The sequence below is a fragment of the Cheilinus undulatus genome, linkage group 13 (assembly GCF_018320785.1).
Source record: "Cheilinus undulatus linkage group 13, ASM1832078v1, whole genome shotgun sequence".
Lineage (NCBI taxonomy): Eukaryota > Metazoa > Chordata > Actinopteri > Labriformes > Labridae > Cheilinus > Cheilinus undulatus.
In genome coordinates this window covers 50,124,914-50,150,001 of record NC_054877.1, presented here as the reverse complement: position 1 = coordinate 50,150,001, position 25,088 = coordinate 50,124,914, and the positions used below count along the sequence as shown (strand labels likewise).

The 25,088-nt window shown below is 47.5% G+C and overlaps 2 protein-coding genes across 2 annotated transcripts in view; both read right to left on the bottom strand.

The window, feature by feature from the left end:
* The window catches only part of slc4a2a (solute carrier family 4 member 2a), a 58,129-nt gene extending 56,027 nt beyond the window's left edge, over positions 1 to 2,102 (bottom strand). Inside the window, 4 exon segments of the mRNA XM_041803659.1 lie at positions 6 to 130; positions 206 to 368; positions 1,374 to 1,588; positions 2,086 to 2,102. Of these exon segments, the coding sequence (XP_041659593.1) occupies positions 6 to 130; positions 206 to 368; positions 1,374 to 1,588; positions 2,086 to 2,102 (520 nt within the window).
* Positions 2,103 to 10,991: 8,889 nt separating this feature from the next.
* Positions 10,992 to 12,944, bottom strand: LOC121520286 (tetratricopeptide repeat protein 19, mitochondrial-like). The gene is made up of 4 exons (XM_041803658.1): positions 12,770 to 12,944; positions 12,494 to 12,657; positions 11,240 to 11,402; positions 10,992 to 11,156 (listed from the first exon to the last, which is right to left on the bottom strand). Exons 1-4 carry the CDS (start codon positions 12,942 to 12,944, stop codon positions 11,011 to 11,013), a joined length of 648 nt encoding a protein of 215 aa, XP_041659592.1. The 3' UTR covers positions 10,992 to 11,010.
* Positions 12,945 to 25,088: the final 12,144 nt, after the last annotated feature.

Sequence of the window (25,088 nt, the reverse complement as noted above, 5' to 3'; positions counted from 1 at the left end):
CTGACTCTTGATCCCGTCCAGGTCCACTGACGTCAGAGTCTCCGCCTCCTCAGCATCATCAGTAGCCACACTGGTCACCATGCAGCCTGAGGAGAGGCCGTTGTGATTGGCCGAGGTGGTGAGGGGGTCGCTGCGTAGGGGGAGGAGTCAGAGGTTAAAGGTGAGGTCAGTCCCAGGTTTAAACGTACAGGATCCTGATTCTCACCTGGTGGGCGGGGTGGTCCGTCCCCTGGTCTCCTCCTCATTCTCCTGGTCTTCTTCTATGGTGGCGGATCCTGGCCGCTCCTCCTCATTGGTCCTCCTCCTCCTGATGTCAGCGGGGGGTTTGGTCAGAGGAAGGTGGACGTGGGGCGAGAAGTGGCGGTGGTCTGAGACGAGAATTTAAAATCTCAGGATGATCCCATCTATGCCGAAACATCAGACCATGGTGAATATTTATATGACTGACAGGGTTCAGGCCTACATCCCCATTTCCAAAAAAGCTGGGACGCTGTGTAAACGTAAATAAAAACAGAAGTCAATGACTGTCCTCTGTGGTTTCCTCTGACCACAGAACAGTTATCCTCTGACCACAGAACAGTTTTCCTCTGACCACAGAACAGTTATCCTCTGACCACAGAACAGTTTTACTCTGACCACAGAACAGTTATCCTCTGACCACAGAACAGTTATCCTCTGACCACAGAACAGTTATCCTCTGACCACAGAACAGTTTTACTCTGACCACAGAACAGTTTTACTCTGACCACAGAACAGTTATCCTCTGACCACAGAACAGTTATCCTCTGACCACAGAACAGTTATCCTCTGACCACAGAACAGTTATCCTCTGACCACAGAACAGTTATCCTCTGACCACAGAACAGTTATCCTCTGACCACAGAACAGTTTTCCTCTGACCACAGAACAGTTTTCCTCTGACCACAGAACAGTTATCCTCTGACCACAGAACAGTTATCCTCTGACCACAGAACAGTTATCCTCTGACCACAGAACAGTTTTCCTCTGACCACAGAACAGTTTTACTCTGACCACAGAACAGTTATCCTCTGACCACAGAACAGTTTTACTCTGACCACAGAACAGTTATCCTCTGACCACAGAACAGTTATCCTCTGACCACAGAACAGTTTTACTCTGACCACAGAACAGTTTTCCTCTGACCACAGAGCAGGTTTCCATGTTTCCTCAGTCCATGTTAAATGAGTTTTGGTCCAGAAAAGATGGTGGTGTTTCTGGATCCTGTTCACCTATGGCCTCCTCTCTCATCATTTATTGCTTTATTTTACATTTTACGCAGTGACCCAGCTTTTGTGGAATTGCAGATGTATTGTCACACAGAAACGGACCCTCAGTGACCTTCACTTCCTGACCTTCGTAGTCCTGCTCGTCACAGACTCTGTGTTTCTCTGGTGGACTTCGAGCTGAAGGACGGAGGATCTCCTGAAAACTCTGAACATCGAAGGCTTTGTTCAGGTCCTCCTCTTCTTCATCGCTATGGCAACAAGGAGGGGGCGGAGCCAGAGACTAGTTGAGAGATGACAAGTCATTAAACCCAGGACTCTGATATTTGGAGATATTTTCAAACCTGATATAATGAAGACAACAACATTCTTATGGGCATCCTCACAGCTGGACTGCTGTTATTATGAGCTCTGTCTACATGATGACATCACAATGACATCACAGTGACATCACAGTGATGTCACAGTGACATCACATGTAGATGAGGATGGTATTTGGACTCACAGCAGACAGACTGACGGTGTCACCGGGGCCCACAGAGTTCTGATGAAGACTCATGGCTCTGTCAGAGGTCAGAGGTCAGCAGGAGGTCAGATGATCAGGTGAGTCCTGCCGGAGGTGAACAGACCAGGTGATCAGAGATCAGGGTTCATGGATGGACAGAGATTAACTTTAAAGAAAAAGAGAACCGCCCCTTTCAGCAGGTGTATCAGCGTGTCAATGACCACATGAGGGAGAAAAGCTGTTAAAAAGGCACTGCTAACCTCTAAGCTAATGGCTAACTGGCCTCCATTCTTAGAGCACAGATACACCAACACTCTTTCCCTCAGGGCGACTGACCTTTGTTTGGAACACATGCCGACTATGACCTCCTGGTGGGCAAAAATGGAGGGAACCCGGCCCTAACATTCCATCCTCTGCCTTTGATGATGTCATCTTTTTACATTTAATATACATCAGCAATATGATGTCATCTAAACATTCCATCCTTGCCTCTAAAGCTTAGACAACATTCTAGTCCTGCCGTTAAAGAGGAGAACATCCAAGTTTATAAAAGTTTCCATACATGCATAAAGAAAAAGTTATGAAAGCTTACAAAACATTCCATCCTTGCTTTGAAGACTAACACAAATAATACTAATAATACTAAGTATATTAATGATAATAATAATACTATTAATAATAACAACAATAATAATAATATTAACAATAATACTAACAATAACAATAATAATAATAATACTATTAATAATAATAATAATAATAATAATAACAATATTAATATAATAATAATAATAATAATAATAATAATAATAATAGTAATAGTAATAATAATAATAATAATAATAATAATATAATAACAATAATAATAATAATAATAATAGTAATAATAATATTAATAATAAAAACAACAATACTAATAATATTAACATTAACAATAATAATTTTAGTAATAATAATTATAATAATAATGATATTATTAATAATAACAATATTATTAATAATATTATAATTATTATTATATTATTATAACAATATTAATAATAATAATAATCATAATAATAATTATTATTATGATTATTATTATTATTATTATGTGATATTTATAATAATAACGATATTATTATTAATAATTACTATAATAATAATAATAAGAAGAAGAAGAAGAAGAAGAAGAACAAGAAAAATAATAATAATAATAATAATAATAATAATAACATTAACAATAATAATTTTAGTAATAATAATTATAATAATAATGATATTATTAATAATAACAATATTATTAATAATATTATAATTATTATTATATTATTATAAAAATATTAATAATAATTATTATTATTATTAATATTATTATTATTATTATTATTGTGATATTTATAATAATAACGACATTATTATTAATAATTACTATAATAATAATAATAATAATAATAACAATATTAATAATAATAATAATAATAATAATAATAATAATAATAATAATAATAATAATAACATTAACAATAATAATTTTAGTAATAATAATTATAATAATAATGATATTATCAATAATAACAATATTATTAATAATATCATAATTATTATTATATTATTATAACAATATTAATAATAATAATAATAATAATAATAATGATGATAATTGTTCAATGGCAGTATGTCGTATAGTTGTTGTCAACAGTCGTCACCCATCAGAGACGTGGCTGTAGCACTCTAGGATTGTGGGTACTGTAGTATTTTAGTGAATAATTTCTTTTGTTGATAAAGAGGTGGATATCTGATGAACTTTAGTCTTCCAGGAGCAGAACCCGTAGTGTCAGTCTGGTTTCAGATGATTTTGACCTGATGGCTGATAATCAGATGTACTCTGAGAAAGAAACGCTAGTTTCTTCCTGCCCAGCTCTATAGACCGCCGTCTGGACATAGAGCCAGCAGGTGAGGGCGAGCGTGGTTAAACAGAGCTAAACTGTGGCGTGGACGGATCGCTGCACACACGGAGCCTGTGGAAACTTTTAATTCAGCATTTAAAAACTGTTGGAAAAACCCAATATTAGATAAAAACTCACATTCAAATGAGATTTAGACATGAATGCAGACATTCCAGAGAGAAAACCCTGCGTATTGATCCTTTAATTGATTGATCTGCTCTAAAAGAACAAAGGTAACCTGGGTCTGATTCAGAGAGAGCACAGAGAGAGAGAGAGAGGGAAACAGGAAGAGAGTTGGAGCCTACCTCAGCGTCCCCACAGCTCTGAAAGAGAGAAATTATAATGCAAAGACTGAAACCAACAGAGAGAGGGAGAACGGGGGAGAACGGGGGAGACAGAGGGGAGGACGGGGGGAGGACTGGGGGGGTGTAAGAAGAAAGAAAGGAGGAGGACAACAGCAGGAACCAGAGGAAGAAGAAAGAATGGAAGAAAGAACAGAGAGAAGGTCCAACTACGGCAACCTGATCAGCTGGAGGTCACCATGACAACTAAACTGTCAGTCAGCACATGTCCCGCCCCCTGGCTGTTCACACATACACAATCACTGGAGGCCGTCACACGGCAGGATGGAGGAGTTAAAGATGCAACGATCACCACACTGATGCCCGTTTCTATGACAACCAGGCCTGGCATCTAAAGAAGGAAATCCCAGCAAAGCCTCAAAACGTCCCAAAGACGTGTGTAAGCTCCACCCACTTCTACAAATGTTGACAACTTTGGTTCCTAATGTGTCCAGACAGAAAACAACTGTCTACCCTAGAACCAGAACCATGGTTCTCCATCACCAAACATTTCAGAGAGATGGTTTTAGACAGCAGTCTCAGTCTGGATCAACACGTGGGCTCAGATACAGTCAGGAGAACCTCAAACATCACTCTAGAGTCTGAGTGTTCCTGCCTGGTGGCTGTAGAGTCTGAGTGTTCCTGCCTGGTGGGTGTAGGGTCTGAGTGTTCCTGCCTGGTGGGTGTAGAGTCTGAGAGTTCCTGCCTGGTGGGTGTAGAGTCTGAGAGTTCCTGCCTGGTGGGTGTGGAGTCTGAGAGTTCCTGCCTGGTGGGTGTAGAGTCTGAGAGTTCCTGCCTGGTGGGTGTAGAGTCTGAGAGTTCCTACCTGGTGGGTGTAGAGTCTGAGAGTTCCTGCCTGGTGGGTGTAGAGTCTGAGTGTTCCTGCCTGGTGGGTGTAGAGTCTGAGTGTTCCTGCCTGGTGGCTGTAGAGTCTGAGTGTTCCTGCCTGGTGGCTGTAGAGTCTGAGAGTTCCTGCCTGGTGGGTGTAGAGTCTGAGAGTTCCTGCCTGGTGGGTGTAGAGTCTGAGAGTTCCTGCCTGGTGGGTGTAGAGTCTGAGTGTTCCTGCCTGGTGGGTGTAGAGTCTGAGTGTTCCTGCCTGGTGGGTGTAGAGTCTGAGAGTTCCTGCCTGGTGGGTGTAGAGTCTGAGTGTTCCTGCCTGGTGGGTGTAGAGTCTGAGTGTTCCTGCCTGGTGGGTGTAGAGTCTGAGAGTTCCTGCCTGGTGGGTGTAGAGTCTGAGAGTTCCTACCTGGTGGGTGAGGAGTCTGGGAGTTCCTGCCTGGTGGGTGTAGAGTCTGAGAGTTCCTGCCTGGTGGGTGTAGAGTCTGAGAGTTCCTGCCTGGTGGGTGTAGAGTCTGAGAGTTCCTGCCTGGTGGGTGTAGAGTCTGAGTGTTTCTGCCTTGTCGGTGATGGTCCAGTAGGAGCTCAAGTGCCTGCAGTTTCTTTTATACTGCCACACCTCCACCTGTGTCTGTGATGACGATGATGATGATGAAGATCTTCCAACAACAGTAATCATGTCCTCTGAGCTCAGCATCAATGTCTCTGTGTTTACATGTACACCACTCAGGACTTTAGCTGGGTTTCCTTTATTTGTGGTTCTCCGTTACAGAATCACAGCCAATCACAGGTGTAGGTGTGATGAAGACGATGTGCTGATGGTCAAAGTGAGCATCTGTGGTAGCAGGAAGACTCAACAGACCCGGAAACGTGTTCTTGTAGTCTATAGTTTTGGTCTGGTTAACCCCTTGTGAACTGTAGCCTCTGTAGTCTGTTCTGAGCTGACTTTAGAGTCTGAGAGTTCCTGCCTGGTGGCTGTAAAGTCTGAGTGTTTCTGCCTTGTCGGTGATGGTCTAGTTGGAAGCATATCCAAAAAGCATATCCTGCCTGGTGGGACCACACCAGCATATCCGGCCTGGTGGCACCACACCAGCATATCCGGCCTGGTGGCACCACACCAGCATATCCGGCCTGGTGGGACCACACCAGCATATCCGGCCTGGTGGGACCAAAACAGCATATCCGGCCTGGTGGCACCACACCAGCATATCCGGCCTGGTGGGACCAAAACAGGCAGGAACACTCAGTGTCATTGCTGTGGTCTCCTGGTCAGATGTTGTTCAAACACATTCCATCCCTGCCTTTAAAGATGATGTCATCAAAACTTATAGACATTCCATCCCTGCCTTTAAAGCTGATGTCATCAAAGCTTATCAACATTCCAGCTCTGCCTGAAAAGATGATGTCATCAAAGACATTCCATCCTTGCCTTGAAAGATGATGTCATCAAGCTTATAGACATTCCATCCCTGCCTTTAAAGATGATGTCATCAAAACTTATAGACATTCCATCCCTGCCTTTAAAGCTGATGTCATCAAAGCTTATCAACATTCCATCCCTGCCTTAAAAGATGATGTCATTAAAGACATTCCATCCTTGCATTTAATAATGATAATAATAATAATAATATCTTGAATTTATATAGCGCCTTTCAAGAAACCCAAGGATGCTTTACAGGAACTCATAGACATGGACAAACTATGTGAGGGGTAGGATGAGTGTGAGGCTGGTTTAGTGAAGACTGTAGGCTGTGGTGAACAGGTGGTGCTTGAGACGTTTTTTTGAAAATGTCCAGAGATGGAGCGCTACGGATGTCTGCAGGAAGAGTGTTCCAGAGGGTGGGGGCTGCAGCACTGAAGGCTCTGTCTCCACAGGTTCGGAGTTTGGTTTTGGGCATGGAAAGTAGGCCGGTGTCTGAAGACTGAAGGTTGTGGGATGGTGTGTATGGATGGAGGAGATCAGAAAGGTACTGGGGAGCCAGAGCATGGAGAGATTTGTATGTGAGGAGGGGGACTTTGTAGTTGATACGGGACTTGATAGGGAGCCAGTGGAGGTGGATGAGGGTCTGAGTGATGTGTTGCCAGGGTCTAGTGCGGGTGAGAACTCTAGCTGCAGAGTTTTGGACGTACTGAAGCCTGTCCAGGGTTTTGCTGGGAACTCCAGACAGGACTCCATTACAGTAGTCCAGGCGGGAGGTTATGAAAGCATGAATGAGTGTTTCAGCCACAGAATCAGGGAGTGATGGTCAGAGTCTGGAGATGTTCTTGAGATGATAGAAGGCAGATTTGATGACAGACTTTATGTGGGACTGGAAGGAGAGGGTGGAGTCCAGGATGATGCCTAGGTTTCGGACCTCGGAGGACGGACAGATGGAGGTCCCGTCCACATGGAGCATGAGATCTCCAACCTTCTGCAGCAGCGCTTTGGGGGCCACCACCATGAGCTCTGTTTTATTGCTGTTGAGTTTGAGTTGGTTAGAGGTCATCCAGGCTTTGATGTCGTGGAGGCAGTTTACCAGGGAGTGGGGAGGGAGCTGGGTGGATGGTTTGGTGCTGAGATAGAGTTGGGTGTCATCTGCATAAGAGTGAAAGCTGAGACCGTGTTTGTGAATAATCTGTCCAAGGGGAAGCATGTAGATGGTGAAAAGGAGAGGTCCAAGAACAGAGCCTTGAGGCACGCCCTGGTTAACTGGGGCGGGGGATGAGTGAGAGGTGCCGATGGTAACAAACTGTTTTCTTTGTGAGAGATACGAGTGAAACCAGGAGAGAGCTGTACCAGTGATGCCAAGATGGTGAGACAGGCGGTCAAGGAGGACGGTGTGGGATACTGTGTCGAAGGCAGCGGTTAGGTCAAGGAGGATGAGGAGGCTGATGTGTCCAGAATCTGCAGCTGTGAGGAGGTCGTTGGTTATTTAAAGATGATGTCATCAAAGCTTATAGACATTCTCTCCTTGCCTTTAAAGATGATGTAATCAAAGCTTATAGACATTCCAGCTCTGCCTTTAAAGATGATGTCATCAAGGCGTATAGACATTCCATCCTTGCCTTTAAAGATAATGTCATCAAAGCTTATAGACATTCCAGCTCTGCCTTTAAAGATGATGTCATCAAGGCGTATAGACATTCCATCCTTGCCTTTAAAGATGATGTCATCAAAGCTTATAGACATTCCAGCTCTGCCTTTAAAGATGATGTCATCAAGGCGTATAGACATTCCATCCTTGCCTTTAAAGATAATGTCATCAAAGCTTATAGACATTCCAGCTCTGCCTTTAAAGATGATGTCATCAAGGCATATAGACATTCCATCCTTGCCTTTAAAGATGATGTCATCAAAGCTTATAGACATTCCAGCTCTGCCTTTAAAGATGATGTCATCAAGGCATATAGACATTCCATCCTTGCCTTTAAAGTTGATGCCATAAAAGCTTATCAAAATTCCATCCTTGCCTTTAATGATGATGTCATCAAAGCTTATAGACATTCCATCTCTGCCTTTAAAGATGATGTCATCAAAGCTTATAGACATTCCATCTCTGCCTTTAAAGATGATGTCATCAAAGCTCATAGACATTCTCTCCTTGCCTTTAAAGATGATGTCATCAAAGACATCAACGACCCTAGAGATGGTTGTCGTGCGTTTAAATTCCTGTGGATTCATAGCCTGTCCATCACGTTTTATAATTCAGTCTTCCTCCTCGCTTTGATGCTCCCTTTGACCTTCATCATGTTGTCTTCCTCAGGTCTGTGACTTTATGACTTGACTGCTGCCATGTGATTGGCTGATCACATTTTTATGTCAGACAGCAGCTTAAAAGGTGTACCTAATAAAGTGGCTGGTGGGTGCGTATGTGTTTCCCAGTCTGCTGTTTGTGTGGTTAATCCAGTGTTTGTGTGTGTTTCTCTTTGTTTTGTCTGTGCTTTGTTTACTGTCATCATCAGGCTTTTATTCTGAAATGTTCAGTAAACACAACAGGAAGTTCACCTGCGTCAGTCTCTGTGGGAACCTGTGAGCCCAAACACTACAGGGCTGTCCTAGAGATAGACTGATGAAGGTTAATATGACCCAGTAAAGACCAACTGTAGACTAACCCAGTCCTGGAGGATTGTTGATCTAATGATTGATGATGATTGGTTCCTTTGGTGACCTCTGTTCTGATCACCAGTGAAGATGTGAGGGTCACCTGGTCAGGGCAGCTTTCAGAGTTTTCTGTCTCCTCCCTCAGAGACTGTTTCATTTCAGCATTCATTCATTCACTCATTCATTCATTCACTCATTCATTCATTCATTCACTCATTCATTCACTCATTCATTCAGTCCTTATCAGGCTCATTATTCAGGTCTATTCTGGATTCAGATCCATGTTGTATGTATGAACATAAAGACACTGGACTGTTGAGAGAGGAGTCTAAAGAGCCGAGAAGAACTGCAAAGACTAGAGAAGGACTTATCATTTAGACCCTGGTAGTTTTGGGTTTAATTGAATAATTGAGTTTAAAATAATGTTAGCATCCAGATAGAACCAGGGTGTTTGGAAAGGCTAGGTGTAGGCTGTTCTGGATCTTAGAGAATGGGGGTTGGGTGAAGGTCTAGGGCTACAGGGACCTTTTTACTAAGTGTTAAAAGAAATCTACTCAGAATCATTGATGGTTGTCTAACAGCAAAGAAAGAGTACCATAGTAAGAAGTTCTCTCAGAGGAAATGCTGTTATGATGCTTTTATTTCAGAGAGAACCTTCAGTCACATGGAGTCTGGTGTCTGGTAACATGGAGTCTGTTTACATAAAAGCCAGTGACAATCACAGGTGGCATATTAAGATCTTAAAGGGTCGTCCCATTTCACAGAGGGTGATTTCCACTCTACCCCATATAACTCTTATCTGACCTTAAGACCTTTACTTAAGACCTAAAGACCTTAACCCAAGACCTGAAGACCTTTAACCAGAGACCTGAAGACCTTAACCAGAGACCTTCCTAGCTTAAACCAAAGATTTTCTCTCCACGCCATATATCTCTTATCTGACCTGAAGACCTTAACCAGAGACCTAAAAACCTTCTCTTGAGACCCAAAGACCTTAACCAGAGACCTAAAGACCTTCACTGGAGACCTAAAGACTTTAACCAGCGACCTGAAGATCTTAACCAGAGACCTAAAGACCTTAACCAGAGACCTAAAGACCTTAACCAGAGACCTAAAGACCTTCTCTTGAGACCTAAAGATCTTAACCAGAGTCCTAAAGACCTTAACCAGAGACCTGAAGATCTTAACCAGAGACTTAAAGACTTTAACCAGCGACCTGAAGATCTTAACCAGAGACCTAAAGATCTTAACCAGAGACCTAAAGACCTTCTCTTGAGACCTGAAGACCTTAACCAGAGACCTTCCTAGCTTAGACCAAAGATTTTCCCTCCACGCCATATAACTCTTATCTGACCTGAAGACCTTAACCAGAGACCTAAAAACCTTCTCTTGAGACCTAAAGATCTTAACCAGAGACCTAAAAACCTTCTCTTGAGACCCAAAGACCTTAACCAGAGACCTAAAGATCTTAACCAGAGACTTAAAGACCTTCTCTTGAGACCTTAAGACCGTAACCAGCGACCTGACGACCTTAACCAGAGACCTAAAGACCTTCACTAGAGACCTAAAGATCTTAACCAGAAACCTAAAGACCTTCTCTTGAGACCTTAAGACCTTAACCAGAGACCTAAAGACCTTAACCAGAGACCTAAAGTCCTTAACCAGAGACCCAAAGACCTTAACCAGAGACCTAATGACCTTAACCAGAGACCTGAAGACCTCTACCAGAGACCTGAAGACCTCAACCAGAGACCTGAAGACCTTAACCAGAGACCTGAAGACCTTAATCAGAGACCTTCCTAACTTAAACCACAGATTTCCTCTCCACCCCATATAACTCTGATCTGGCAGCAGGGTGCTCAAACTCGAGGGTTTCGGGTGTACATTAAAATGAGGCGACAGTCCAGACAGACTTTTACTTTGAAAATCAAACAGGAAGTGTACAGTTCATGAGGTTTGACCGGAGAGTTGTCCTGTATGAGACTTCACGTTAAGAGTCCTTATGAGGATGGTTCCTTTGGCCTCTCACTGATTGGTAGACAGTTTTCATGGTCCAAGTCTGAGACCGCCACAGTCACTCCTGTGAAGCCTTCTCCTCCTTCCTCTTCTTCTTCACCTCCTTCAGTCCCTCCTCGATCATGTCCATGGCCTCCTGGTCTCCGGCCTCTCGGGCCAGACTCAGAGCCTCCCTGTAGCATCGCACTGAGTCCTCCAGCTGACCTGAACCAGGGAGAGAAAAGAGACTGGATCAGAATCTACTCCTCCCCCTGACCTCATCCAGGCAGCCTAGTCTGACCTCTGACCTTTGTGCAGCAGGATGCCCGCCATGTTCCCCAGCAGGACGTGTCGGTCTGGGTGTCCCACAGACCGGCTAAGGTTCACAGCCTGCTGGATCAGTGCCAGGGCTTCGTCATAGCAACCCTGAAGATCCAAGATGGTCGCAAGATCGCTCATCAGCACCAGAGTCTGACATAGACACATAGGAGACAACATGTAAAGAATTCACAGACAACCAGGGCAAGATATTAGATATGTCCCAGAGACCTGACCAGAGACCTAAAGACCGACACCAGGACCCTTAAGACCTAGACCAGAGACCTAATGAACTTTACTAGAGACCTAAAGACCTACACCAGGAACCTAAAGTCCTAAACCAGAGACCTAATGACCTTCACCAGGAACTTTAAGTCCTAAACCAGCGACCTAAAGACCTTCACTAGAGACCTAAAGACCTTAACCTAAGACCTAAAGACCTTCAGCAGAGAACTAAAGACCTTAACCTGAGACCTAAAGACCTTAACCTGAGAACTAAAGACCTTAACCTGAGACCTAAAGACATTCAGCAGACAACTAAAGACCTTCACTAGAGTACTAAAGATCTTAACCCGAGCCCTAAAAACCTTAACCTGAGACCTTGAGACCTTCAGCAGAGATCTAAAGACCTTAACATGAAACCTAAAGACCTAAACCAGAGGACTAAAGACCTTCGGCAGAGAACTAAAGACCTTCACTAGAGAACTCAAGACCTTAACCTGAGCCATAAAGACCTTAACATGAAACCTAAAGACATTCAGCAGAGAACTAAAGACTGTCAGCAGAGAACTAAAGACCTTAACCTGAGACCTAAAGACATTCAGCAGAGAACTAAAGACCTTGACTAGAGTACTAAAGATTTTAACCTGAGCCCTAAAAACCTTAACCTGAGACCTTGAGACCTTCAGCAGAGAACTAAAGACCTTCACCTGAGACCTAAAGACCTTCAGCAGAGATCTAAAGACCTTAACCTGAGTCCTAAAGACCTTCAGAAAAGAACTAAAGACCTTCACCTGAGAACTAAAGGCCCTCACTGGAGAGCTAAAGACCTTAACATGAAACCTAAAGACCTAAACCAGAGGACTAAAGGCCTTCACTAGGGACCTAAAGACCTTCACTAGAGACCTAAACACCTTAACCTGAGAACTGAGAACAACCAGTGTCTGATGCTGCCCCATGTGGCCCCAGTGTTTGATGTGGCCCCAGTGTCTCTAGCGTCCCCAGGGTGCCCAGCGTTGGCTAACCTGTGGGTGGGTTTCCCCTTGCTCCTGGCGGCAGATGTTCAGGGCGTTCTGGTAGTCCTGTTTGGCCAGGTTCAGGTGCATCGATGAGGCCCGGTATCGAGCTCTAGAGTCCAAACACAGACCGAGTAGGAGGCGTGTCTCCTTCCTCAGATCCTCCTGCTCCTCTAAGGACAACAATGACAACAACATCAACAACCTTCTCCGTCCTTGCCCCGTCCCTCAGGAAGTCCCTACACACGTCCAAGACTGCACAGACAAAGACATGAAAGGTCTCACCGGTCTGCTCCTCTGCAGGGACCTCCAGCTGTTTCTGCAGTTTGGCCTCCAGAGACTCCGTACAGAACCTGAACCCGTGTTCAGCCAGCTCCGTCCTCAAACACAAACACAGACACAGGAGCATGAGTCTGAGGTCAGAGGTCAGACCATGCTGCAACATCTGGGGCTGAAACATGAGGCCAAGGCAGGAGCAAAGAAACAGCAGGGCAACAGAAGTGTCTACTAGAGGCTACCTGGAGAGAGCCAGGGCAAGGGCCAGGGCAAGGGCCAGAGTCAGGGCCAGAGTCAGGGGCCAGAGCCAGGGGCCAGAGCCAGGGGCCAAAGTCAGGGCCAGAGTCAGGGCCAGAGTCAGGGGCCAGAGTCAGGGCCAGAGTCAGGGCCAGAGTCAGGGGCCAGAGCCAGGGGCCAGAGCCAGGGGCCAAAGTCAGGGCCAGAGTCAGGGCCAGAGTCAGGGGCCAGAGTCAGGGCCAGAGTCAGGGGCCAGAGCCAGGGGCCAGAGCCAGGGGCCAGAGTCAGGGCCAGAGTCAGGGCCAGAGTCAGGGGCCAGAGCCAGGGGCCAGAGCAAGGGCCAGAGTCAGGGCCAGAGTCAGGGGCCAGAGCCAGGGGCCAGAGCCAGGGGCCAGAGTCAGGGCCAGAGTCAGGGGCCAGAGTCAGGGGCCAGAGTCAGGGCCAGAGTCAGGGGCCAGAGCCAGGGGCCAGAGCCAGGGGCCAGAGTCAGGGCCAGAGTCAGGGGCCAGAGCCAGGGGCCAGAGCCAGGGGCCAGAGCCAGGGGCCAGAGTCAGGGCCAGAGTCAGGGGCCAGAGCCAGGGGCCAGAGCCAGGGGCCAGAGTCAGGGCCAGAGTCAGGGGCCAGAGCCAGGGGCCAGAGCCAGGGGCCAGAGCCAGGGGCCAGAGTCAGGGGCCAGAGTCAGGGCCAGAGTCAGGGCCAGAGTCAGGGGCCAGAGTCAGGGCCAGAGTCAGGGCCAGAGTCAGGGGCCAGAGTCAGGGGCCAGAGTCAGGGCCAGAGTCAGGGCCAGAGTCAGGGGCCAGAGTCAGGGCCAGAGTCAGGGCCAGAGTCAGGGGCCAGAGTCAGGGCCAGAGTCAGGGCCAGAGTCAGGGGCCAGAGTCAGGGCCAGAGTCAGGGGCCAGAGTCAGGGCCAGAGTCAGGGGCCAGAGTCAGGGCCAGAGTCAGGGCCAGAGTCAGGGCCAGAGTCAGGGCCAGAGTCAGGGGCCAGAGCCAGGGGCCAGAGCCAGGGGCCAGAGTCAGGGCCAGAGTCAGGGGCCAGAGTCAGGGCCAGAGTCAGGGCCAGAGTCAGGGGCCAGAGTCAGGGGCCAGAGCCAGGGCCAGAGTCAGGGGCCAGAGTCAGGGGCCAGAGTCAGGGCCAGAGTCAGGGCCAGAGTCAGGGGCCAGAGTCAGGGGCCAGAGTCAGGGCCAGAGTCAGGGCCAGAGTCAGGGGCCAGAGTCAGGGCCAGAGTCAGGGCCAGAGTCAGGGCCAGAGTCAGGGGCGAGAGTCAGGGGCCCGAGCCAGGGGCCCGAGCCAGGGGCCCCAGACAGGGCCAGAGTCAGGGGCCAGAGTCAGGGGCCAGAGTCAGGCCAGGGCCAGAGCCAGGGCCAGAGTCAGGGCCAGCGTCAGTGCCAGAGTCAGGGGCCAGAGTCAGGGCCAGAGTCAGGGGCCAGAGCCAGGGGCCAGAGCCAGGGGCCAGAGTCAGGGCCAGAGTCAGGGCCAGAGTCAGGGGCCAGAGCCAGGGGCCAGAGTCAGGGCCAGAGTCAGGGCCAGAGTCAGGGGCCAGAGCCAGGGGCCAGAGCCAGGGGCCAGAGCCAGGGGCCAGAGTCAGGGCCAGAGTCAGGGGCCAGAGTCAGGGGCCAGAGTCAGGGCCAGAGTCAGGGCCAGAGTCAGGGGCCAGAGTCAGGGGCCAGAGCCAGGGCCAGAGTCAGGGGCCAGAGTCAGGGGCCAGAGTCAGGGCCAGAGTCAGGGCCAGAGTCAGGGCCAGAGTCAGGAGCCAGAGTCAGCCAGAGTCAGGGCCAGCGTCAGGGGCCAGAGCAAGGGCCAGAGTCAGGGCCAGAGTCAGGGGCCAGAGTCAGGGGCCAGAGTCAGGGCCAGAGTCAGGGCCAGAGCCAGGGCCAGAGCCAGGGCAGAGCCAGGGGCCAGAGCCAGGGCCAGAGTCAGGGCCAGAGCCAGGGGCCAGAGTCAGGGCCAGAGCCAGGGCCAGAGCCAGGGGCCAGAGTCAGGGAGCCAGAGTCAGGGGCCAGAGTCAGGGCCCAGAGCCAGAGCCAGGGGCCAGAGTCAGGGCCAGAGTCAGGGCCAGAGCCAGGGCCAGAGTCAGGGCCAGAGTCAGGGCCAGAGTCAGGCCAGAGCCAGGGCCAGAGTCAGGGCCAGAGCCAGGGGCCAGAGTCAGGGCCAGAGTCAGGGCCAGAGCCAGGGCCAGAGTCAGGGCCAAGTCAGGGCCAGAGTCAGGGCCAGAGTCAGGGCCAGAGTCAGGAGCCAGCGTCAGGGGCCAGAGTCAGGGCCAGAGTCAGGGCCAGAGTCAGGGCCAGAGCCAGGGCCAGAGTCAGGGCCAGAGTCAGGGCCAGAGTCAGGGCCAGAGTCAGGGGCCAGAGCCAGAGCCAAAGTCAGGGCCAGAGTCAGGGCCAGAGTCAGGCCAGAGCCAGGGGCCAGAGTCAGGGCCAGAGTCAGGGCCAGAGTCAGGGGCCAGAGCCAGAGCAGGGCCAGGGGCCAGAGTCAGGGCCAGAGTCAGGGGCCAGAGTCAGGGCCAGAGTCAGGGGCCAGAGTCAGGGGCCAGAGTCAGGGCCAGAGTCAGGGCCAGAGTCAGGGGCCAGAGTCAGGGGCCAGAGTCAGGGCCAGAGTCAGGGGCCAGAGTCAGGGGCCAGAGCAAGGGCCAGAGTCAGGGCCAGAGTCAGGGGCCAGAGTCAGGGGCCAGAGCAAGGGCCAGAGTCAGGGCCAGAGTCAGGGGCCAGAGCCAGGGGCCAGAGCCAGGGGCCAGAGCCAGGGGCCAGAGCCAGGGGCCAGAGCCAGGGGCCAGAGTCAGGGGCCAGAGTCAGGGGCCAGAGCCAGGGGCCAGAGTCAGGGGCCAGAGCCAGGGGCCAGAGTCAGGGGCCAGAGCCAGGGGCCAGAGCCAGGGGCCACATATGACCCACTTTTATTTTACATTAAATATCTGTTTCAATGATTCAGAGTTAACAGAAGTCAGTCAGTGGACCCACAAAGACCTGATATCAGAGCTCTCTGACCCTCCTCTGATTCTAAGAGCAGGCCATCATCCTCTCTGTGGCTTCCTGACCCCGGTTCAGTATCCCTACAGGCTGGTAAGAATGAATGGAGCCAATGAGCCTCCAGCTAAGAGGTTAGCGGTGCCTCTTTAACAGTTTTTCCCCCTCATGTTGTCATAAACATTCTTTTAAAGGACACCCTGATGTAGACAATAAACCTAGTGGGGTACTGGTTAGACTGGGATGATAACTGGGGGGCCTAGACTGGCCTGAATGCAAAAGGCAAGGATGGAGAGTCAGGATGACATCATCAGGGGCCAGAGCCAGGGGCCATTTCAGTCATTTAGAGCCAGAGTTGTAGCCAGGTCAGGTAGCCAGCAGCCAGTGGCGTTAGCCTCCAGTGAACGTTGTTCCTTTAAGAGGACTCTGGTTCAAAGCAAGGCTATACAGAGTAACAGATGGGTCCAGGTTCATCCTTGAGAGTCAGAGAGTGAGGCCAGAGTCAGGGCCACAAACAATGTTGGCTCAAACCTTCCAAACTGTACAACAGAGCATTTTCTTTTTGACCAGAGTCAGGCCAGGGTTAGTGTCCAGACGTCAATGCAAGACCAGTCTGCTGCTAGGTACCTGAGGGCCAAGAGCTCAGCCAGAAATATCCAAAGGAAAGGATGGAATGTTGTAGAGTCCTTAGGAAAGGGGGCCAGAGCCAGGGCCTCAGGAAAGAGTCAGGGGAATGTTGTAGAATCCAAAGGAAAGGATGGAATGTTTAAGAATCCTTACAGGAAAGGATGGAATGTTTAAGAATCCAAAGAAAAGGATGGAATGTTTAAGAATCCAGGAGTCAGGGCCAAAGTAAATGATGGAATGTTTAAGAATACTTAAAGGCTAGCATTGTCTTTAAAGTAAATGATGGAATGTCAGGGCCAGAGTTAAAGGGCCAGCATTGTCAAAGGAAAGGAGGAATGTCAGAATACTTAAAGGGCCAGCATTGTCTTTAAAGTAAATGATGGAATGTTTAAGAATACTTAAAGGGCCAGAGCATTGGGGCCAGGAAAGGATGGAATGTTTAAGAATCCAAAGGAAAGGGGGAATGTTGTAGAATCCTCAAAGGAAAGGATGTAATGTTGCCAGCCAAAGGGAAAGGATGGAATGTTTAAGAATCAGACAGGAAAGGAGGAATGTTTAAGAATCCAAAGAAAGGATGGAGAGCCAGGGATGGAATGTCAAGGGAGCCAAAGAGCCAGCCAGAGTCTTTAAAGTAAATGATGACCCATGTTTTATTTTACATTAAATATCTGTTTCAATGATTCAGAGTTAACAGAAGTCAGTCAGTGGACCCACAAAGACCTGATATCAGAGCTCTCTGACCCTCCTCTGATTCTAAGAGCAGGCCATGTTTAAGAATCCTTAAAGGATGACATCTGTGGCTTTTAAGGCAAGAATGGAATATCCCTACAGGCTGGTTAAATGAATGGAGAATGAGAATCCTTAAAGGAAAGGATGGAATGCCTCTTTAAGAATCCCCCTCATGTTGTCATAAACATTCTTTTAAAGGACACCCTGATGTAGACAATAAAGGCCTAGTATTGGGGTACTTTAGAAAGGATGATAGTTAAGAATCCTCAAAGGATAGCATTGTCAAAGTAAAGAATGGAATGTTTAGGAACTTTAAGTGTGATGGGAATTTTGTATGTTTTGTATATTTTAAGGGCTATTTCAGTCATTTAGAGTTTGAGTTGTATGAGGTAGGTAGCAGCAGTAGTGGCGTTAGCCTCCAGTGAACGTTGTTCCTTTAAGAGGACTCTGGTTCAAAGCAAGGCTATACAGAGTAACAGATGGGTCCAGGTTCATCCTTGAATCCAGAGAGTTTTTGGTAAAAATGGGCCACAAACAATGTTGGCTCAAACCTTCAAACTGTACAACATTTTTAAAGCATTTTCTTTTTTGACCCGAAAGCCTCTGGGTTAGTGTCATTACGTTTCAATGCAAGAGCAAAAAAACAGTCTGCTGCTAGGTACCTGACAAGACTCCGCTTCAAAATTACTGAAATATCCCTTTAAAGGAAAGGATGGAATGTTGTAGAATCCTTAAAGGAAAGGGGGGAATGTTGTAGAATCCTCAAAGGAAAGGATGGAATGTTGTAGAATCCTTAAAGGAAAGGATGGAATGTTTAAGAATCCTTACAGGAAAGGATGGAATGTTTAAGAATCCTTAAAGAAAAGGATGGAATGTTTAAGAATCCTTAAAGGACAGCATTGTCTTTAAAGTAAATGATGGAATGTTTAAGAATACTTAAAGGCTAGCATTGTCTTTAAAGTAAATGATGGAATGTTTAAGAATACTTAAAGGCTAGCATTGTCTTTAAAGGAAAGGATGGAATGTTTAAGAATACTTAAAGGCTAGCATTGTCTTTAAAGTAAATGATGGAATGTTTAAGAATACTTAAAGGCTAGCATTGTCTTTAAAGGAAAGGATGGAATGTTTAAGAATCCTTAAAGGAAAGGGGGGAATGTTGTAGAATCCTCAAAGGAAAGGATGTAATGTTGTAGAATCCTTAAAGGAAAGGATGGAATGTTTAAGAATCCTTACAGGAAAGGATGGAATGTTTAAGAATCCTTAAAGAAAAGGATGGAATGTTTAAGAATCCTTAAAGAAAAGGATGGAATGTTTAAGAATCCTTAAAGGACAGCATTGTCTTTAAAGTAAATGATGGAATGTTTAAGAATACTTAAAGGCTAGCATTGTCTTTAAAGGAAAGGATGGAATGTTTAAGAATCCTTAAAGGATAACTTTATCTTTAAAGGAAAGGATGGAATGTTTAAGAATCCTTAAAGGATAACTTTATCTTTAAAGGAAAGGAGGGAATGTTTAAGAATCCTTAAAGGATGACATTGTCTTTTAAGGCAAGAATGGAATGTTTAAGAATCCTTAAAGGAAAGGGGAGAATGATTAAGAATCCTTAAAGGGAAAGGATGGAATGTTTAAGAATCCTTAAAGGATAGCATTGCCTTTAAAGGACAGGATGGGATGTTTAAGAATACTTAAAGGCTAGTATTGTCTTTAAAAGAAAGGATGGATAGTTAAGAATCCTCAAAAGGATAGCATTGTCTTTAAAGTAAAGAATGGAATGTTTAGGAATCCTTGAAGTGTGATGGGAATTTTGTATGTTTTGTATATTTTAACCTCTGATTTAGTTAGATTGTGGGTTTAGCTGTGCATCTGTCTTATTGACCAAGGAATGACCTGGTGAATCCTTCTGTTAACCCAACTGTAAATCATGATCACCACAGGGCAGTAAGTCATGAGCTGAGCAGCTATATGTTGTAAAAGGTCATAAAGACCACTTTTTGGGAAGTGACCATCTGTTTTATTGCACCCCAACTGAATTACCCTTCTGCTTAAGAAGTTCTTTGAAGGTGGTCAAAAGCTCATGTGTTTGGTCAACTGCTCAAAGGCATGCTTTAGACGATATATAAAGGGGGTCCTCCAGTTGCTCAGTGGGCAAGCCTCATACTGCTAACTGCCGTGTGGCTGTGTGGGTTTGCTCCCTCTGTACAGAGTGAATTAAATTCTTGATGCATGTATCTTACCAGTCTTGTTTTTTGACTCTCTATAGGTAATCGAGAAATTTCATTAACAGAAGGATGTCATGGTCTTCAAAGGAAAGAATGGAATATTTAAAAATCCTTAAAGGATGAAACTGTCTTTAAAGGAAAGGATTGGATGTTTAAGAATCCTTAAAGGATGACATTATCTTTTAAGGAAAGAAAGAAATGTTTAAGAATGCTTGAAAGGATGACATTGTCTTTAAAGGAAAGGATGGATGTTTAAGAATCTTTAAAAGATGGCATTCTCTTTTAAAGAAAGGATGGAATGTTTAAGAATCTTTAAAGGATGGCATTCTCTTTAAAGGAAAGGATAGAATGTTTAAGAATCCATAAAGGATGACATTATCTTTAAAGGAAAGAATGGAATATTTAAAAATCCTTAGAGGTTGACAATATCCTTAAAGGAAAGAATGGAATGTTTTAGAATCCTTAAAGGATGACACTATCTTAAAACGTAAGGATGGAATGTTTAAGAACCCTTAAAGGATGACATTATCCTTAAAGGAAAGGATGGAATGTTTTAAAACATTTAAGGATGACATTATCTTTAAAAGAAAGGATGGAATGTTTTAAAATATTTAAGGATGACATTATCTTTAAAAGAAAGGATGGAATGTTTTAAAATATTTAAGGATGACATTATCTTTAAAGGAAAGGATGGAATGTTTGTAGGTGTAGTCTCCTGGCTGTAGGTGGATGTAGGTAGTCTACCTGGCTGTAGGTGGATGTAGGTGTAGATATGGCCAGGATGGATGTAGGATGAGATGTAGTCTCCTGGCTGTAGGGATGGAATGTAGGTGTAGTCTTGGCTGTAAAGGATGGAATGTTTTAGGTACAGTCCCTGGCTGTAGGTGGATGTAGAGTGTAGTCTCCTGGCTGTAGGTGGATGTAAGGTGAGTAGTCCACCTGGCTGTAGGTGGATGTAGGTGTAGTCTCCTGGCTGTAGGTGGATGTAGTGTAGTCTCCTGGCTGTAGGTGGATTGAGGTGTAGAGTCAGGGCTGTAGGTGGATGTAGTGTCAGTCACCTGGCAGGTGTATGTGGGGAGTCAGGCCAGCATGAAGCCAGATGTAGGAAGAGTCTGCCTGACAACCAGAGGTGGAGGGCCAGAGTCAGGCCTGACTGGCTGTAGGTGGATGTAGGTGTAGTCTCACCTGGCTGTAGGTGGATGAGGCTGCCAGTCACCTGGCTGCAGGTGGATGTAGGTGTAGTCTCCCTGGCTGTAGGTGGATGTAGAGTCTACCTGAGCTGTAGGTGGATGTAGGTGTAGTCTCCTGGCTGTAGGTGGATGTAAGTGTAGTCTCCCTGGCTGTAGGTGGATGTAGGTGTAGTCTCCCTGGCTGTAGGTGGATGTAGGTGTAGTCTCCCTGGCTGTAGGTGGATGTAGGTGTAGTCTCCCTGGCTGTAGGTGGATGTAGGTGTAGTCTCCCTGGCTGTAGGTGGATGTAGGTGTAGTCTCCCTGGCTGTAGGTGGATGTAGGTGTAGTCTCCCTGGCTGTAGGTGGATGTAGGTGTAGTCTCCCTGGCTGTAGGTGGATGTAGGTGTAGTCTCCCTGGCTGTAGGTGGATGTAGGTGTAGTCTCCCTGGCTGTAGGTGGATGTAGGTGTAGTCTCCCTGGCTGTAGTTGGATGTAAGTGTAGTCTCCCTGGCTGTAGGTGGATGTAGGTGTAGTCTCCCTGGCTGTAGGTGGATGTAGGTGTAGTCTACCTGGCTGTAGGTGGATGTAGGTACAGTCTACCTGGCTGTAGGTGGATGTAGGTGTAGTCTACCTGGCTGTAGGTGGATGTAGGTACAGTCTACCTGGCTGTAGGTGGATGTAGGTGTAGTCTACCTGGCTGTAGGTGGATGTAGGTGTAGTCTACCTGGCTGTAGGTGGATGTAGGTACAGTCTACCTGGCTGTAGGTGGATGTAGGTGTAGTCTCCCTGGCTGTAGGTGGATGTAGGTACAGTCTACCTGGCTGTAGGTGGATGTAGGTGTAGTCTCCCTGGCTGTAGGTGGATGTAGGTGTAGTCTACCTGGCTGTAGGTGGATGTAGGTGTAGTCTCCCTGGCTGTAGTTGGATGTAGGTGTAGTCTCCCTGGCTGTAGGTGGATGTAGGTGTAGTCTACCTGGCTGTAGGTGGATGTAGGTGTAGTCTCCCTGGCTGTAGTTGGATGTAGGTGTAGTCTACCTGGCTGTAGGTGGATGTAGGTACAGTCTACCTGGCTGTAGGTGGATGTAGGTGTAGTCTCCCTGGCTGTAGGTGGATGTAGGTGTAGTCTCCCTGGCTGTAGGTGGATGTAGGTGTAGTCTACCTGGCTGTAGGTGGATGTAGGTGTAGTCTCCCTGGCTGTAGGTGGATGTAGGTGTAGTCTCCCTGGCTGTAGGTGGATGTAGGTGTAGTCTCCCTGGCTGTAGGTGGATGTAGGTGTAGTCTCCCTGGCTGTAGGTGGATGTAGGTGTAGTCTCCCTGGCTGTAGGTGGATGTAGGTGTAGTCTCCCTGGCTGTAGGTGGATGTAGGTGTAGTCTACCTGGCTGTAGGTGGATGTAGGTGAAGTCTACCTGGCTGTAGGTGGATGTAGGTGAAGTCTAACTGGCTGTAGGAGGCTGTAGGAACAGTCTACCTGGCTGTAGGTGGATGTAGGTGTAGTCTCCCTGGCTGTAGGTGGATGTAGGTGTAGTCTCCCTGGCTGTAGGTGGATGTAGGTGTAGTCTCCCTGGCTGTAGTTGGATGTAAGTGTAGTCTCCCTGGCTGTAGGTGGATGTAGGTGTAGTCTCCCTGGCTGTAGGTGGATGTAGGTGTAGTCTACCTGGCTGTAGGTGGATGTAGGTACAGTCTACCTGGCTGTAGGTGGATGTAGGTACAGTCTACCTGGCTGTAGGTGGATGTAGGTGTAGTCTACCTGGCTGTAGGTGGATGTAGGTGTAGTCTCCCTGGCTGTAGTTGGATGTAGGTGTAGTCTACCTGGCTGTAGGTGGATGTAGGTACAGTCTACCTGGCTGTAGGTGGATGTAGGTGTAGTCTCCCTGGCTGTAGGTGGATGTAGGTGTAGTCTACCTGGCTGTAGGTGGATGTAGGTGTAGTCTCCCTGGCTGTAGGTGGATGTAGGTGTAGTCTACCTGGCTGTAGGTGGATGTAGGTGTAGTCTACCTGGCTGTAGGTGGATGTAGGTGTAGTCTACCTGGCTGTAGGTGGATGTAGGTGTAGTCTACCTGGCTGTAGGTGGATGTAGGTACAGTCTACCTGGCTGTAGGTGGATGTAGGTGTAGTCTACCTGGCTGTAGGTGGATGTAGGTACAGTCTACCTGGCTGTAGGTGGATGTAGGTGTAGTCTCCTGGCTGTAGGTGGATGTAGGTGTAGTCGACCTGGCTGTAGGTGGATGTAGGTGTAGTCTCCCTGGCTGTAGTTGGATGTAGGTGTAGTCTACCTGGCTGTAGGTGGATGTAGGTACAGTCTACCTGGCTGTAGGTGGATGTAGGTGTAGTCTCCTGGCTGTAGGTGGATGTAGGTGTAGTCTCCTGGCTGTAGGTGGATGTAGGTGTAGTCTACCTGGCTGAAGGTGGATGTAGGTGTAGTCTCCTGGCTGTAGGTGGATGTAGGTGTAGTCTCCCTGGCTGTAGGTGGATGTAGGTGTAGTCTACCTGGCTGCAGGTGGATGTAGGTGTAGTCTACCTGGCTGTAGGTGGATGTAGGTGTAGTCTACCTGGCTGTAGGTGGATGTAGGTACAGTCTACCTGGCTGTAGGTGGATGTAGGTGTAGTCTCCCTGGCTGTAGGTGGATGTAGGTCCAGTCTACCTGGCTGTAGGTGGATGTAGGTGTAGTCTCCCTGGCTGTAGGTGGATGTAGGTACAGTCTACCTGGCTGTAGGTGGATGTAGGTGTAGTCTACCTGGCTGTAGGTGGATGTAGGTGTAGTCTACCTGGCTGTAGGTGGATGTAGGTGTAGTCTCCCTGGCTGTAGGTGGATGTAGGTGTAGTCTCCCTGGCTGTAGGTGGATGTAGGTGTAGTCTCCCTGGCTGTAGGTGGATGTAGGTGTTGTCTCGCTGGCTGTAGGGGGATGTAGGTGTAGTCTCCCTGGCTGTAGGTGGATGTAGGTGTAGTCTCCCTGGCTGTAGGTGGATGTAGGTGTAGTCTCCCTGGCTGTAGGTGGATGTAGGTGTAGTCTACCTGGCTGTAGGTGGATGTAGGTGTAGTCTCCCTGGCTGTAGGTGGATGTAGGTGTAGTCTACCTGGCTGTAGGTGGATGTAGGTGTAGTCTCCCTGGCTGTAGGTGGATGTAGGTGTAGTCTACCTGGCTGTAGGTGGATGTAGGTGTAGTCTCCCTGGCTGTAGATTGATGTAGGTACAGTCTACCTGGCTGTAGGTGGATGTAGGTGTAGTCTACCTGGTTGTAGGTGGATGTAGGTGTAGTCTCCCTGGCTGTAGGTGGATGTAGGTGTAGTCTCCCTGGCTGTAGGTGGATGTAGGTGTAGTCTCCCTGGCTGTAGGTGGATGTAGGTGTAGTCTACCTGGCTGTAGGTGGATGTAGGTGTAGTCTCCCTGGCTGTAGGTGGATGTAGGTGTAGTCTCCTGGCTGTAGGTTGGATGTAGGTGTAGTCTCCTGGCTGTAGGTGGATGTAGGTGTAGTCTCCTGGCTGTAGGTGGATGTAGGTGTAGTCTACCTGGCTGTAGGTGGAGGTTGGTGTATTCTCCCTGGATGTTGGTGGATGTAGGTGTAGTCTACCTGGCTGTAGGTGGATGTAGGTACAGTCTACCTGGCTGTAGGTGGATGTAGGTGTAGTCTACCTGGCTGTAGGTGGATGTAGGTGTAGTCTCCCTGGCTGTAGTTGGATGTAGGTGTAGTCTACCTGGCTGTAGGTGGATGTAGGTACAGTCTACCTGGCTGTAGGTGGATGTAGGTGTAGTCTACCTGGCTGTAGGTGGATGTAGGTGTAGTCTACCTGGCTGTAGGTGGATGTAGGTACAGTCTACCTGGCTGTAGGTGGATGTAGGTGTAGTCTCCCTGGCTGTAGGTGGATGTAGGTACAGTCTACCTGGCTGTAGGTGGATGTAGGTGTAGTCTCCCTGGCTGTAGGTGGATGTAGGTACAGTCTACCTGGCTGTAGGTGGATGTAGGTGTAGTCTCCCTGGCTGTAGGTGGATGTAGATACAGTCTCCCTGGCTGTAGGTGGATGTAGGTGTAGTCTCCTGGCTGTAGGTGGATGTAGGTGTAGTCTCCTGGCTGTAGGTGGATGTAGGTGTAGTCTCCTGGCTGTAGGTGGATGTAGGTGTAGTCTCCTGGCTGTAGGTGGATGTAGGTGTAGTCTCCTGGCTGTAGGTGGATGTAGGTGTAGTCTCCTGGCTGTAGGTGGATGTAGGTGTAGTCTCCTGGCTGTAGGTGGATGTAGGTGTAGTCTCCTGGCTGTAGGTGGATGTAGGTGTAGTCTCCTGGCTGTAGGTGGATGTAGGTGTAGTCTCCTGGCTGTAGTTGGATGTAAGTGTAGTCTCCCTGGCTGTAGGTGGATGTAGGTGTAGTCTCCCTGGCTGTAGGTGGATGTAGGT

Excerpts from the sequence above, each read along its gene's own strand:
- LOC121520286 (XM_041803658.1), bottom strand. The coding sequence starts at position 12,944 with ATGTTTCAGCCCCAGATGTTGCAGCATGGTCTGACCTCTGACCTCAGA. Across the intron at positions 12,658-12,769 it reads CCCTGCAGAGGAGCAGACCG|AGGAGCAGGAGGATCTGAGG; the intron begins GTGAGACCTTTC and ends TGTTGTCCTTAG. Across the intron at positions 11,157-11,239 it reads GGGCATCCTGCTGCACAAAG|GTCAGCTGGAGGACTCAGTG; the intron begins GTCAGAGGTCAG and ends TCCCTGGTTCAG.